The sequence below is a fragment of the Amphiura filiformis genome, chromosome 12 (genome assembly GCF_039555335.1).
Source record: "Amphiura filiformis chromosome 12, Afil_fr2py, whole genome shotgun sequence".
NCBI lineage: Eukaryota > Metazoa > Echinodermata > Ophiuroidea > Amphilepidida > Amphiuridae > Amphiura > Amphiura filiformis.
Genome location: NC_092639.1, coordinates 33330225 through 33347578, shown reverse-complemented (window position 1 = coordinate 33347578; position 17354 = coordinate 33330225). Strand labels below are relative to the sequence as shown.

At 37.3% G+C, this 17354-nt stretch overlaps 1 protein-coding gene across 1 annotated transcript; it reads left to right on the top strand.

Annotated features, from left to right (window-relative positions):
* Positions 1 to 922: 922 nt before the first annotated feature.
* On the top strand, positions 923 to 11761 carry LOC140166103 (E3 ubiquitin-protein ligase RING2-like). Its single transcript, XM_072189486.1, has 9 exons — positions 923 to 1007; positions 1135 to 1165; positions 4174 to 4369; positions 4882 to 5005; positions 6110 to 6214; positions 6601 to 7212; positions 8253 to 8397; positions 8914 to 8993; positions 10680 to 11761. The coding sequence occupies exons 1-9, from the start codon at positions 993 to 995 to the stop codon at positions 10770 to 10772; spliced, it is 1401 nt and encodes a 466-aa protein (XP_072045587.1). The 5' UTR covers positions 923 to 992; the 3' UTR covers positions 10773 to 11761.
* The last annotated feature ends 5593 nt before the right edge of the window (positions 11762 to 17354 follow it).

Below are 17354 nucleotides of genomic sequence, written 5' to 3'. Positions count from 1 at the left end.
CAGTTTTTGAGAAAAGCGTCAAATTTGATTTTTCATGCCATATTTTTTCGGTCCACCACATAACAACCTACCCTAAATATCCAAATTGATGAAAATTGCATATTTGTGTTCTAATAAAAGACACAAAACTAGATTCAGTTTTCTCAAATTTTTGAATTTTTTCTTCACTTTAAAAATATGGGTCAAAAAAGGTCAAAATTTGACTTTTTTCAATTATGACAAAAATTTTGGATATTTTAAAGTATATTTTTAAAACGAAGAAAAAATTCAAAAGAAATGTCACTGGAGATATCCTTTTCAGAGAGGGCTGAGCTTTCGGAACTCTGGCGCGGAGTATACCATCTTCAGATCAACTAAATCATAAACATGATGATTATCTTGTTTACAACACAATAGTGTGAGTAACTTCAGTGATCGGATTATCAAACCATATACCGTAGTATGGGAATATTTTTCAGTAATACTTTTGGCTACCTCGGCGAGATAGAAATATCAAAATCAAGGACTAATCAATCATCTTCAAAAAGCTTAAAATCTAAGAGAGGAGGATTAAGCAAGTCATTAACAAACAAAATACCATCACACCAATCTTTGTAGAAAAAGTATAGGCCTACTGTATTGATCTCAGTCTCGAAGTTGGTGGCTTGCCCCCTTTTATTCAGTAGTTAGCTAGCCCGGGTTAGCTAGGGCTGTGGACGTGGCGGCCAGTGCCGCCCTCCTCATCGATGAGTCTTCTCATCTTCTTGTTTCAAATCACAAATGGGTTCGCAATGAGAAAATATTTTTCTTTGTTCTTTTTTTCATTTTCTTATGGATTTATGAATATTAAAAAATGATATATTTCTCCCCTGAACTATCCAGAAAACTTTTTACAGCTTTACCTAGCCGACGACGCGTCTCATCTCAGCTTTGGGATTTTAAAACTCACGAATAAGATTTTAGTGGAACTGTGGAGCAACAAACTGGCAACTGTTGTTGATTAAAAATCCAAGATGTCAGTTACACAGGTAGGAAGACAGAACATCGTCCTAATTTTAACTCTAAAGCATGCTTTCTAGTGTCGTAAAAATAAGCAAAGCGACAGAATATGTTTTTGAATAATCATTTTCTTATTTGGTTTGTTTATATTTTCAGTCTGGAAATTCTCAGCCGAATAAAACGTGGGGTAAGTAGCTTCGTGTACATGTGTAAAAAAAGGAAAACAAATGAAATGCATGATCCTCTGATGATGATGAACATCATTCATGCATTGCAGGATTGACTAGGGAACCCATACCGTAGTAGCTCTGCACAACGGTATGGGATTAAGTGTGTACAAAAAGCTAGTGCAACGTAACTGCATGATTTCAATAGAGTTTGCACTAAAAATACAAAGCTCCTGTAGCTTAAAACTAAAGCATGTAACTGGGCATTTCGTGATCCACAGTAGTACGGCACAGGCAGCATCATCCCCCCCCCCACTTTTCTACAAAAAAAGTTGAGATTTTTATATCACACAGGAAACCTCTGGCTACATAATAATGTTTATGTACAAAAAAATTCTTGCAGATTAATTTGTTTAATAAGGGAGGGCGAGATGGCTGAGTGGTTAAGGCGTTGCGCTGCCGGCCGGGAGTTACGATCGATGAGGGTTCGAGCCTTGGGCTTGCCTTAGGTGAAAATTCTCTTCCCTCCCAAAAAGTTCCCATATGGTCGGGAATCCTTCAATTAGGTTCAGTAATTTAATTGAAGAATTTCTTCTCGCCCCCATACACTGCCTATCACGTGCAGATAGGGGAGATTGGGGTTAGTTGAAACATTTTTCACAAAATCGTCTTTTTAACGCAAACCGATTACTTTCAAGAAACACTAACCATATCAGTATAAACATATACATACATGCTACAAATACAGCCTTAAATTTTATTGGACCTGCTTATGATTATTCATATAATCCAATTTGAAAATTTGAAAAAAGTGTTTCAACTAACCCCACCCCTGGGGTAAGTTGAAACATAGTGTGGTTTTAGTTGAAACATGGCTTGTAAAAATTTCAAAATAATTATTATTGTGTTGTTAGGGTTATACTTCCCTTGAAGGCACCCTTTAACATACAATTAGTGTGAAAAAATGAATAAATAAATATGTGGGAGCGCGGGTCAAAACTTTGGACACAAGGTGACGAGTGTCACCATGGACAAAAATATGAGAAGCCTAAAATATTATAAAATGTACTTTCTGTGTGCACTTTTTGCTTGTATTATTGCTTTTAACCATATTAAAGCAATATTGAAGAAATGGTGAACATGTTACAAATTTTTAAAAAGTCAAATTTTTAACCATATTTTTCTATGCGATTTTCACGTTTCAACTAACCCCACCTCAAAAGTTTCAACTAACCCCGATGCCTATTTTTACATTTCAAAGTTCATTACACAAAATAAGAAATACAATAAAACTTTTATTTAACATTATTCTGGGACTTACTACTAGTGCTTATGATACTCAAAAATAATCCCTGAATCTTCAAACAACATGGAGATAACGATCTTTTCTGAGGGGTATAAAAATTAGTCAGCAAGTCAAAAAACAGATATTCCTTTCCCAAGCCAACACTGGTGGGGCATCAGTGCTGTTGCTAATTTGGTGGATGACCCTTACTAATACCTATTACTAGGTGCCAACATTTTACCAAATTAATTTTTTGTGTCAGAAAAAAATACAATGTTTCAACTTACCCAGTGTTCCAACTAACCCCAATCAAACCCTGTGCACGTTACGTGTCAGAGCTATGCGAAAAGAGAAGGGGGACCATCACCGGTTCTGATATCTGCAATCAATCCTAGGTTCCAGGATCGTGCATAGGTAACTGTTCCCGGAAAGCCTGTGCGTTGATACTCAACCATTTGAGGTAAGCACGTATAAGGAAGGAAGGAAGGAAGTTTAGCAAAGATATCGTGAAATTTGAATTTCGTTCTGGTATACCAGAAGGAAATTACAACACATTGTGATGTAGCCCGAGGACCGAGGTACTCACACCTCCGTCACTACGATTTCCACTGGCCTTCTCCGTGTCGAGGTCTACTACTACTAGTATACATAAATCATGCATAACTCGCACACGCAAAATCGGAATCAACTGAGATTTTGGGAATAAGCTTTTTTCATGGATATCGACTGAAAAATGTCATAAAAAGAGGAGGCTAGGATCGCGATAAGTAGTTGCATATTTGTCATAATATTAATTACACAGCTCCTTAGTTCTTGTACTAATATGCCTAGGCTAGGCTAAAACTCCTATGCTTGAAATTGTAATTAATCTCCATTATTTATCCAGAATAAATAATTCATTAGTACATGATCCAAATCGGCGCACCCAAACTGACATGACACTTCGATCAGTGCAAACTTGAATAGGGCAGCACCAATACGAAAATGTCTTCTTGGTTGAGTCGGCAGATCCAGACTTGGCTGTATTATTAAACACCAACTTTATCCAGGAACCTAGCCTAGGACTGAGTGCAGATATCAGAACCGGGGATGATCCTTCCTCTCTTTACGAAAAGCTCTGACACTTTAATGTGTACAGGGATGAATCCTCCTGAACACGGGACCAACGGCTTTATGTGACTTCCAAACCACGGACATGGCACACACACTACCTATATCTGCACATGCTATAAGCAGTGTATGGGGGCGAGAAGAAATTCTACAATTAAATTCTGTGATGAAACTGAACTTAATTGAAGGATTTTTAAGTTTGCGTTGCGAACTATAATGATTGACTAGGGTGCAACTTGCCAGACTTGAGCAAAGCACAAATTAATAAGCATAATATTGAGATTTTAAGAGTTTCTTGAAGCTTGTGAGTGAGCGTGCCTCCGTGATGTTACGTGGGAGGCAGTTCCACAGTGCCGGTGCAGCAGCTTGGAATGCTGCAAAATTATTACAAAAAGTACACAATATGTTTTTATTTTCCAAGTTTAAATTGGTGTTAATTATTAGAGAGGGTCACTACCTATACGTTCCTATTGTTGAGGCAAATTAGTCATTGCCTTTGTGTATTTTAATCTCTGTGTATCTGTGAATAGTGTGATGTGGTAAAATTGTCAACAGAGCAGATCAGATTAGATTGATCATGGTCATTTTTAACTTTAAAACATTTTATCAACTTTTTTCTCTCTCCAATAACAGAACTTAGCCTCTATGAGCTTCATCGTTCCCCGCAAGAGGCCATTACCGATGACACAGAGATAGCAGTATCCCCTCGCAGTCTGCACAGCGAGCTCATGTGCCCGATATGTCTGGATATGCTCAAGAGTACCTACACAACTAAAGAATGTCTTCACAGGTTTTGTCAAGATTGTATTATAACAGCTCTAAGGAGTGGGTAAGTCAGTGTATGAACAAAATTTCATGCTGCAGAAAAGTGACAACTTTAACCCAGCAAAGGTTATCTTTAATCCGTGGAAAAGAAGGAAATGCAGCCAACAACTAAAAACAGTAGCACCACCTGCTTGTTTGACCCCTTTCAGGGGCATTAAGCTGTAAAGAACCAGAACTAGAGAATCAGAATGAAGCTGATCAAAGTCATTGTCCACAATTTTGAGTAAATTACAGAGAACCTGAGTTATTTTAGTAACAAATAACAATTGCTAGAAACATAAACATTTGCTTCAAACCATTTCAAAATGAAAAAAAAAAAAAAAAGCAAAGCAAAACTTGCGTCATAAATTGACAGCGTCTAGAATAACAACAATCAACATTGATAGCTGTGTTTTCTTTCAAGACTTTGCACACCTTTGCCTCATTAAATTCAGGACAATTTACAATTTGACCACACTGTGTAACATACCACCCTTGAAGTTAAAAATTTTAAATCACACTTTTTTCCCTTTGCAGAAACAAAGAATGTCCAACTTGCCGTAAGAAATTGGTATCCAAACGATCATTACGTCCAGATCCTAACTTTGATGCGCTGATATCCAAGATATATCCCAGCAGAGATGAGTACGAAGCACACCAGGTAAATAATTAAGTTGGGGAATTTGTATCTTATGAATTAGGGAAAAAGGAAGGAAGACCACATTTCATTCAAGATCAGCCGATTGTGTAAATGTGACACAATCTGGTCCATGGAGGCCAAAGGCGGCAAATTTAAAATTGAGATAAAGGCAAAAATATGGATTAAAAAAACAAGAAAATACATAAGAAAATAGATATCACAAAACTTCATAATCAAGTATGATAGACCTTTCAATGTAGGATAGCATAATTGTATGATAGCTTAATGTATGTAAAGGTAATAATTATAGTAACTCAATTTTCAAAAATACCTCCTTTATTCTCCATGGACCAGATCGTGTCACATAGTGTCATTATATAAATGAAGCGACATCAGTGTTTATAAACAAAAGAAAGAGATTTCTTTTGACGTAACTGTATAATGAACACTCCTCTGTTAAAAAGCTTGTTGCCCATAATCGGATTATTTAAAACTGTGAGTCCTCAACAAAACAGGGTATTTTAGACTTGTTGTTTCTTTTCCATTTGACAATATTGACGAGCAAGGGTTCCAGATGCATATGTGGTGTAGTTGACAGGGTTTGAAATAAACAGGAGCCGGGGGCACTTTCACCCCTGCTCAACCTGCAAATGCCCATGGTGCCCATGGAAATTAATGGGCGACTTTTTACTGAATTATGTTGCAATCATTTTCATTATTCATATTTACTCTGCCTTTGCGCCATGTTTATGCAATTATGCCTGGTCCAAGTCAAAGATATGTGAACTAATGGTAATTTTCAACAAAAAGTTGCCCTTGGTTTTAAAAATCATATTTCGACTTGTGGTAGTTCAGCCAGTGAGTAGGTTCTGGTTGAACCTCTTTCTGACCAGAAGGAATATAATTCCTTCTTGCTCCTTCCATCATCTATACATCGTTGTTGGACAGGAAAAACCTCCAATGTGTCATTGGCCCCTGAACATGTTTAAAGCAAAACCTCCTATGTAACTGGTTGGCAGTTATGTTTTAAACATGTTCAGAGGCCACAAACACACCCAGGAGGTTTTTCCTGCCCAACGACGACATGTTTCGTTAACTTGTTTGTTTTCTTGCTATGGTCTGCAGGAGAGAGTATTAGCCAAGCTTACCAAACACCACAACTCACAAGCTTTAAGTGATAGTATCCAACAAGGATTGCAACTACAGGCTATGAACAGAGCACAACGAGTGGTGAGTAATTCTTGGTGTGCATTTTATAATGCTCTTACTTTTAGGGGTAACTGTTTAACTGCTGAGAGTCTTGTCAATTCTTGCACCTACTTCATTTCTTATAGTAATTGTTGCGATATTATTCATCAGGATGTTCAGGGATGTCACTACTCTGGTCGGCTACGGTCAGCACTCGCTGCTAACGACCCTTGGCACTCAGTCCTTATTGAAGCCTTCCAGACTGGCACTAAAATTTGATGAACATACTGAATATATCGATTTATGGTATAGGAATTTTGCTTATGAACATTAAAAAAAAATCATGATCATGTAAATCTAAAAACTTGATTCTAATCCAGATAAACGAGATGTTCAAAATTGCACATATTTCTATCACCTTGATACAGAGAAAATCCAACCAATTCAACCGAGATGGCCAATTCGGTGACGTTGACGAAAATGGTGATGCAGGTTCAGAGCACTCAGGCAGCCAGGATCATCAAGGCAGCCAAGATCATCAGGGCAGCCAAGATCATCAGGGCAGCCAGGATCATCAGGACAGCCAGAACCATCAGGGCAGCCAGGAGCATCAAGGCAGCCAGGATCATCAAGGCAGCCAGGATCATCAAGGCAGCCAGGATAATCAAGGCAGCCAGGATCAAGAACTCTTGAATAATCAAGATACAATGTCAAATAACAGCCATGATTCCACAATGAGAAACGGCACAGAATCCCCATTGTTAAATAACTGTCAGAACCCTCCTTCACCTATGAGCAACAGTGAACCTGCCCTACCCACCCTAGAAGCAGCCCACCCTGAGCTAGAGCCAGAACTGGATCAGGAGGAGCCAGAGACGGAGTTGGAGCACCATCATGATCCTTTGGCGTCTGGGGATAGTGTGATGGCTCGTAAGAAACCGAGAACGTCGGATGATTCTGATACGGATGCGACCGAAACTCATGCGGACGCAACAGAGGCGACGTCAGAAGTGAATTCCGAGGTCCCTGATACTGCAAGTGTAAGTATTGCTTAAAGGTCCACCACCACATCTGGAATAATGAACTACATAATTGAGTTATGTGGCCCAGGGCATGTCAGTCCAGATACCACCTTAGTCCAGGCAAGTATACAAGTATTCTGGAGTGTGATCTATAAGGACAAGGTCACCTACCAGTTGACCAGGCCAACGATTGTGGACCTTTAATTTGATAGATGCGGTGGCATTAGAAAATACTAATTAATCTCAATGTTCTTCAATTTATCATTCCTTAAATCTTTGCTCCGTGGCAGGTGCATCCACATCAAACTCCTCATTTTGATGGCATTTCAAACGTACTCGCACAAATACATTAATCCATCTATGAGTAAATCAAACAAATACATTTACAGTCACATTTGCCCTGAGTAACTGATTATATGGAAATTGTTCAGAAAGAGGAATACTATATTGAAGATAAAATGAAAGCATACTCCACTGTTAAGAAAGTGAATGGACACAAGTTCAGGTAGACTGTGTTCACATTAGGAAATACATTCATTTGACAAAGATTAGTTAATGACTGGACAAATTACAAGTTCACATAGATGGTGTTCACAGTATAAAGATGTGTGTCACACTTGTTAATTTCTGATCCAACAGAGCTGCCAACCCTTCTTGATACTGTAGAAGACTTCCTCATTTGCTGACAATCTTTTGTCTTCTACAAAACATATTAAATCTTCTGCATTTGCAGCCATCTAGCTAAATCTTCTGCATTTACAGCCATCTGGCTAAAAAATCAAAACAAAATCAATTATACAAAATATACACCCACTGTCCTGTCCTTTTGCAAAAAAAAAGGTTGAGTGGTCTTAAAAAGCTAACATCGAGGAGCTTTCGGGGGCACCGATCCCACGCAAGGGCCGCCGCCCTTCGCGCCAACCCTAGGCTTTTTTTACACTTCACAGAAATCTTCTGCATTTACATATTCCAATGTTGGCAGCTCTGGATCCAAGAGTAACTTGTTTTTTTGCAGTTACCTAATCAATAACCATGCTTTATTTTGATCATTTCTACAGGAAATAGAGTTAGTGTTCAAGCCCCACCCGACAGAAGAGACGAGAGATCGTCCCAACGCCATGCGGTATCTGAAAACATCCACAGTAGCGACAGTGGATCATTTAGCCAAATATCTCTCACTTAGAATCTCACTAGATGGAAGAGGTAAGGAAGCTTCAATGACTAGTCCTGTGGTGCATCCCAAGTTCAGTAGTGATGTAGATGTGATTTTGCTGGTTGCAGTAAAGTTAACCCCCTGAGCACTACCTGCTGATCTAACATTGCCTCTGATTGGTCAATTACATGATATTTTCACTTTAAACACCAATCAGAATGGAGCTTTGCAAATAATTCACCCCAATTTTTTTGCGTGATAAAATTATTCTAACAATGTTGCTGATTGGGCCAGTTGATAATGAAAATTTCTTTTTGGCCAATCAGAACCAGAACTAAATCCATAGCAACTTATGATGAAAAGCAGTCACATCCACACCCCCAATCATAATCATAACCCAACCCTGATGCTAATCTTAACATCACATTCTTATTTCTAATCCTAGACCTAAAACCTAACATTAATCCTCATCCCGTGGGTAGAGTTAATATAACGTCTTGTGTACTTGTGCAGAATTATCCACCTGTGCATAACAATATGTACGGTTATGTTGATTTCCTTTACAGATCCATCGAGTCAGAATGACAGCTCAGTCACTTTAATGCAATTCAACATATTCATTCCTTCCTCGCCAGGCCAGTTTGCGGTAAGTTCTTGTTCATTTTCTGACAAACTTTATCATTTATACACATAAATTAGGCTTAGGGAACAAACCAAAAGTTTGGTGAAGTCCTATTAATAAAAGTCTTGTACTTAGGAAGCTGACCCCCCTCCAACCTCCCTGAATCGTAAATGTGAAATGTTGAAAATTCAAATCCTGAAAGGTCAACTTTGACCAATATTTTTTTGACAAATGTAATCAAGATTTTTTTACCCCTCCGCCTAACGAAAGGAGGTCATCAAACTTTTGGTTTGTTCCCTGCATGTCACTCATGGAGGGTAGTACAGTATACCTCCAGATTATTTTGCCATGTGCCTGGTTAACTTTGATTTAACAAAATAAAGAAAATAATAAGGAATCTGTACTATTATAATTGTCACATAAAATCACTCTTGTGAGAGGTATAAAATCATCCCTTATAACTCAGAAATCTGGGAGTTCTTCTATTCTATAAGAGCAATACTTTTATGAAGCTTTGTCAAAGATGTATTGAAAATCTGCCGAATGATTATTATTGTATCTAGATAGCCCAGGACTTCGCAGCACAAAGATGAATGTCCTAGTATTTGTGTAAAGCTCAGCGGCGGAAAGACTTAACTTTAAAAGACAAATGGAGACTTTGTGCTGCTGAACTCTATAAGAACATAAGGTGGCTAGTGGATATACATCTTTGTGCTACTGAGCTGTTACAAGGACACAGGGTGGCTAGTGGACATACATCTTTATGCTGCTGAGTGCTGAGCTGTTACAAGGACAAAGCGTGGTTAGTGGACATGCGTCTTTGTACCGTTGAGCTTTTACAAGAGCATATGGTGGCTAGTGGACATACCGTAAAGATTTGCATAACGGTGCACTTGGGCTCTTTTGCCTTGGGGTAAATGTCATGCTCCCTCCTCTGATATCCAAAACAAGAATTTAGGTACTGTGCCCTTATTTGCTGGTAGGAATTTTATGGGAGGGCACTTTTAGGTTGTGCCTAGAATTCCACTTAGGTCAAGGGAGCCCATAGTGCTATTAGGCATACCTTTACGGTACGTCTTTGTGCCGCTATGCTTTTACACGGACACAGGGTGGCTAGTGGACATATGTCTTTGTGCCTCTGAGCTGTTACTATTACTAGGACACATGGTGGCTACCAGACATACGTCTTTGTGCCGCCAAGTTGTTACAAGGACACATGGAGGCTAGGGGACATATGTCTTTGTGCCACCAAGCTGTTGCAAGAACACATGGAGGCTAGTGGACATACATCTTTGTGCCGCTGAACTTTTACAAGGACATATGGTGGCTAGAGAAAAATTATTTAATTTGTGTACATCATGTTGTACATCTGTTGTACGCAGATAACCACACTAATATGGATGTGTAGAGTAGCGTTGTATGCTCATGTATTAGCATGAAAAGTCTCGGAGTAACAAGCGTGGTTGAATGTTCCACGATGTACACAAACTAAATAATTTTTCTATAGTGGACATACGTCTTTGTAATGCTGAGGTGTTGTATATCATGGTGGCTAGTGGACATACCTCTTTGTGCTCCTGAGCTGTTGGCTATCTAGATGCAATCTTCGATCGGCAGCTAACAGACATGCACCTTGTGCCACTAAGCCATCAATTTATATTACTAACTAAATTATAACTGACTATGTGTTGTTTTCCCATTTTGTTTCAGCTGTTAAATGGCAACTGGACACTAGAGCAGGTTAACGAGAAACACTGGAAGGTGAACAGGCCACTGGAATTGTTCTACTTGCAGAGGAAATAATATGGATATTGACAACAAGCAGGGTACGGAATCAGCTTATCATTTCTTCATAAAGCTTCAAGAGAAGGATTTTGTGAAACAGAAGCTTATTCTGGTAAAACCAAGCATATCAAATGTGCAGCTCGATGTTTTGAATCACTTTAAGATTCAGGTTCGGCTCCCGTAAATCATGAAGACATGAAACCTGAGATCAGTTATTGGTTAATATTGGGCTCTTGCAGTTGAAATCCATACACCCCATGTGGAAGACATGACCTTGATCTTCCACACAGGTAGTTTGAATTTCAAATAGGTTTACCTGAATGGGTGACTCCATTTGCAATCTACACTCCCTGTGTGGGAGATTAAGGTCATGTCTTCCATAGGGGCTGTATGGATTTCAACCGAAAAAGCCCATTGTAAGCCTGTGATTTATTATTGATAAATATTTCAAGGTCAAGATTAGAGTATTGCTTCATTGTGGATTTTGTACTACCCAGCTATGCTACAAGCAGTGAACTATATCATCAATTGTTGTTATTGTTATTGAAGACTTGGCAGGCTTTGACTATGTTTATTTATTCATCACATACCATGAAACTTTCCAAACATGCCAAATACTCACTATGGACCACAATGGCCTCATCATCCATTATGGCATAGTTCAATAAACTCAATAAAACAATCATAGTTCAAAATTTGACCTCAAGTTGCAGAGTATGAGTTTTTGTACCCAAATTTTCAAAGGTCATTCAATGAATGTACAAATAAATAGGAGTTAAAGAACTGTGCCCTGATAAATGAGCATGTTGTGGATCCTAGGGACTTCAGCCATGTCTGTGCAAGGTAGACTTCTCATCAATGGTATAAATAGTTTAAACTACTCATTCTATTCCCTGTCATAGTGCACGTTAGAATATGACCGTCGCTAGGTCAACTGGATCAAGCTTGCTTTCTTATGAACCACTGATCACAACACAAAGCCTATGGCATATCAAAATTTGGAACAGGTGTATAATAATAATAATAATCTTTCTTTATTGAGGGTAATTCCACTTCAGTGTCAAGCACTGCTTTCCAAGCAGGCCCTCATACAATTATAAATAATGTAAAGTACATAAATTGATAAACGGTAAATACACATGATAAATCAAAAGCATAATATTGGTTACATATGGCAAAGATTATATAAAATACAAACTAAAGTTAAGATGTTCTTATAAAAGTACAATTTATAAGGGAAATACAAGTTATTTAGCAGAAATATTTGTTTGCACTTTAAATTGATACAAAGACATATTATTTAATTCTTTATGGATTTGAGGTGCAATTCCATTCCAAGTATTAGCAGCTCTGACATGGAATGTACGCTTGCCTGAATTTGAATTACATTTTGGTACAACCAAAGTGTTTGATGTATGATTCCTGGTAATATGCATATGACTATCATGAACAAATTCAAATTGAGATGATAGATAAGATGGCCCTATATTTCTTAAACACTTAAAAACTAAAATGAGAAGTTGATTTTGAACCCAGTATGAGCCCAGGCTTGGAGCAGGAACCATTGGTTACTAACGTGCACTACGACTTCGAATTACATAATGCACAGCTGCTTGTAATCAAATGTTTGACTTCAATCCAGCAATGTCAAACAATCATCAAGTATTCTATTTGCTGACGCACACACACTTGACAAGTCTTTGACATGGCTCGATACTGTTTGACAATTGTTTGGGGGTCTCAGCTGTGTAAATGAATGTGAAACCGTGTGGAGAGAATTACCAAGTATCTTTGCTGCATATATCAAAAAGCAGTTGCAGATGACGGTGGCAACAAAAGCACAAAGCAGTCAGTGTCAAACCTTGGGCTATTCCATGGAAGAGACATGACCTTAAATCTCACATACAGGCAGTGAATTTTTAGGTTACCCCATTTGAAATTCACACTCCCTGTGTGGAAGATTAGGATCATGTCTTTCATAGGGAGGGTGTGTGAATTTCAACTGGAATAGTTCATATATGAGGAATCATGTCTATTAATGAATGTGTTGGGCTGATGTACCAGTGGGTATATGTGACTCCTCGTCACAACTGAGCCCGGAAGTCGCCAATCATCATTTTTGAGATATTCAACCAAAATATTCTGCTTTAAATTAGCTTTAAAATGATGTATATCATGTCTATAGTATTTGACATTTAAGTAGTGAAAAATCAATAAAACAGTCAATAAATCCTTTTTTTTCCTATTGTTTATTGTTAAGTTCGATGGAGCATATCTCAATAGTGGCACTGGCGACATCCGGGCTCAGTTGTGGCGAGGAGTCACATATTATCTGAATGGTTTATGGCTGTGTTATGTCTCTTGAGTCAAGTTAATAGATGCTTATTATATCTATTTGTTAAACTTTTTCGGTATTGCATAGTATATTATTGTTAACAGTGATTTAAGATTGTATTTTGTCAAATCTTGTGAATCACACATCAACTGCTTAGAGCACTAAACGATAACTGCTAAGGTAAACAAAGTCAGTTAACCATTTTGTGGTCCAAGAAGCTAATGCAGTTAACATTTTTGTTCCAAGCAGTTGATGTGTAGTACTGACATGCACACATATGACAGATTTGCAAGAGTATTTCAATTTAAATGACTGTATTTTAACGCTAAAGGCATTTAATGCTAAAGGCAGTAAAAGAAAAAAAGATGTAATGGAATTAAAAAAATTATGATGTCAATTATAATGAAAAATATCACTGTCTGTGATAAGAATTGCTGGTATATTTTGATATACTGCAACCTTATATTTTATTTTATTGCTTATAAAACATAAACATTAATAAATGAAACCTATTCCAAAGATCAATTTTAAGGAGACACATTTATTATGGCACAAATTATTAATGATATATAATCTGCAACTATTCTCTCTCCGTAGTGTTGCCAATGCACTGTAATTTCCAAACGTTGATGAAATACATGCAGCTAATATTGTAATGCAGTTGACAGTTACTAAATTGCTGAAATAGTGTTCACATACATATAATCTATCATATTAGTGCACCAGTGATAGGATGACAAAGTGATTTTGTTGTTGTTGCAGTATTGGATAATGTACATGGTTGGGTATATTTCTGTCCTTGGTGATTTATGAACTACTTAAAAATTCTTAAACTTAAGCTTTGTTTTATCTTGGAACTGAACTTTGGTTCACTGCAAGTTCGGTAGTGTGACGTAAGTGCGTAATTTGCTGTCACAGTATTGAATCGTGTGCTTAAAGTTAAGCCTCCAGCATACTTTCCTGCCGCTTGCCGCTCTGGAAGCGGCAGGGCGTTCAACCAATGACAAGCCTTGATTGTGTCCGTTTGTCTGCAATACGCGTGCGCCACGCCGCTCAGCGGCAAGCGGCAGGGTAGTATGAAACCAGCATTAGTCGCATAGAGTTTACACGCACGCATATAAGGGCAGTTTATTGGCACGCTTGAAATACAGTCGCAAAGTGGCATTGTCACTACCAAACTTGAGATGACCCAAAGTATAGTCTCTGCATTATGTTCAAAACTGACTTAAGACGTCAGTTTATATTTTATTTTCAAAATAATAACCTTGCTTCTTTGTTTCACAAATGTTTCCATTTTCATTCATATTTATTTTCTAAAGAATTAAAAAAATCAACGAAATACTGTAAAAGTGGACATTTTCGTACAAATAATTTTTTGCGTTTTGCCAACTTTGAACTGTTTCCTTGGTTTTTAAATTTGCGATTCTATGTTTACTTACATTGGCTTATACACAAAAGAACATATTTGTAGGTTTTTATTTTTGTGGTAGCAGCTTGGAATGCGGAAAGCGCAAAAATAAACGTAGCACAAAAATGTCCATTTCTACAGTAGTTTGATTGGCAAACTACGCTTAAATATTGTATGTAAAAGTAAGATTTTAAGCCATAAAGCTTAGTCTGCAAGAGGTGGGTATGGTAAAATTGTACACAGAAATCACAGAGTGCAGTATTTTATTCGGCTTAAATAGCGTTTTACTTACGGATGGTATTACAAGCATTTTGTTGCCTTGTTTGAAATAGCTTGAAATTTTCCACAAGAGGCACACAAGTGGATTGATGGTAGAAATGCACTACATATTGATTCAGCACTTTTTCAAGATCAGTGTACCATTCCAATGTTGCTTGGTATTTCATCAAACATATTGTATCTTGTCTAAGAAAATCACAGGAGTTTAGTATTTTACATATTGATGGTATTACAAGTATTTGTGTTGCCTTGGTTGAAATGGCTGAAAATTGTTCACACAAAAGTGTAAGAATGGATTGAAGGTATATATTAATTGAGTCATTTGAGTGCTTTTCCAAAACTTGGGTTTATCCTTTGTGTAAAGCTGCACAGACTTACCGTAGCACGGAAATTGTACAGCTTTAGTCCAAAAGCTGGAGTCTTACTCTTTACACTTGTCTAACTCATGAATATCTTACAAAAAGGATACACCAAATCTTGCTTAGTCTACCATTGCCATGTTACTCGGTATTTCATCAAGCATCTTGTATCTTATATATTGTGTTTAGAAATATTTGTGTTTTAATGACCAGAAAGTGAATGAGGAACACGGTGGTGGTGGACTGAGCCTAGTTTTGGAAAAGTGGTTTAAAGATTATATTTTGCTCAGTCATTAATTTGGTAACATGGGATTGATATCAGTGCAATTGAGTACTGCATATGTGCCCAAATCTAATCCACTCAGGCTAAAGTCGGAAATTTTGAAAATTGAGAACTTAAAAACTACCATTACTTACTTGCTCAGTACCTACAATTACCGATGTTGAATCCCCAGGTCTCTTGGATACCTGGTTGCAGAATTATGAACCTTTGATATGTCCATTTTCTTATGTTTTTATTGTTTTTTGCTTATATCTCAGTTCATTATTGCTGACTTTAGCCTGATTGGACCAGATCTGGTCACATATATCATATATAAGTAATTGAATAGCCTTGTACTGCATCTTGTACTGAACCAAAAAAACAACTGCTGTATTATTCGCTGTAAAACATGTACATGTATAAACAGAACATGAGACGATGCCAATGTGCAGAAATTGAATGGACAAGTTTTGTTGGACAAATACGGAAAACAATAGGGGCGTAATTGTGTACACATATCATAAGGTTTGTCTTCACCAGGGGTCCATTTCACTCAACTTTTCGAAGCTTGGTAAGTCTTGAAATCATTCGTAACTTAGGATGAGTCGTAAGTTCCATTTCACAAAACTTACTTACGAACGGTACCCTTCGTAACTTACTACAGGGACCCTTTGTAAAGTTACGTCTAGTATTGGGTATTCGTAACTGTACGAACAGTTATTTGAGTTACGAAGGGTTAAAAGTTGAAATGGACCCGTGGGGTATTAATAGTTTGACATAATGTATTAATATATCAGAGACAAAGTTCACAAAAATATTGATATTTTTTTGCACTGAAATAATCATTCAAAAGACTATTTGTTTGAGTTAAATTGGGGCCGTCGGTGTGCTGCATGTGAATGGTCCTGATAGGATTTATGAAGTTGAGTTTCCAGTTCTGTTGCAGTATAGTAATGGCAGTGCTGAGTGGGAAAAACAAGTCCTCTAATGCTTATTTTTGAAATTATGTCACTCCTACATAAGTGTTCCATCTTTCAGCGTTATGTTTGTCCATTCAACCTCTGTGCAGAGAATAGTACATGTAAACACTGAGCACTGTTATTATTAGACCAGTTTTGTGCGTACATGTAGACTACATTATTGCCGTCTTATAATCAATTCTTCCGTGAAATGTACAGGTAGATTTGGATGTAATTTTCAAGCTGCAAAAGATGTCCTTAGTTAGGTACTGTGGCCGTGGGTGGTATAATGCTGTAATTCCCGGAATATGAGCCGCAGCTTTTACACTGTTTTGGATCTGCCAAAGATCAGTGTGTCTTCTATGGTAGTGCAGCGTATAAATATATGTTGACATCTTAATCTTATTTTTGCAAATTTTTGAGGTGTGGCTTATTATATGCCATAATATGGCGTATAGTCTGGAAATTACAGTACATGTATCAAGAGTAGTATACAAAATGTGAACTATTATATGGACTTGAATTTTATGGAGTTGGGCGATTGATGTTTTTTGTCCGAAAACTTTTTTTGAGCAATAGATTATCATGTTCAATGTTCAATTGAAAGGTGTCAGCTATATCTCAATTTGACCATAGACTGCTTTGACCTTTTTAAATATTTTTTAAAGCCTGTGATCTTATCAATTTTGGTAGAAAAATAAATCTTTGTGGCATTTGGACAGCATCACACTCCATGACTTTGCCAAGTTCATGCAGCTTTTATTTTCTGTGAATATGGACCATATTTTCTGAATGGAGAACAGTTTAACTAACACCAACTGAGAATGTCTTTTGTAGCTTAACTATTTACATGCGCAATGTTTTTGTTTTGTTTTGCATGAAATTTGTTATTTATTCTTGTATTAATTAATTATCATTTTGACCAACATTAAGTTTGAGTGTAAATATTTTGACAATTATCTATATGTGACGATACCCAGTAGATTATGAGCATTTAA

Excerpts from the sequence above, each read along its gene's own strand:
- LOC140166103 (XM_072189486.1), top strand. Across the intron at positions 1,166-4,173 it reads TCAGCCGAATAAAACGTGGG|AACTTAGCCTCTATGAGCTT; the intron begins GTAAGTAGCTTC and ends CTCCAATAACAG. Across the intron at positions 4,370-4,881 it reads ATAACAGCTCTAAGGAGTGG|AAACAAAGAATGTCCAACTT; the intron begins GTAAGTCAGTGT and ends TTCCCTTTGCAG.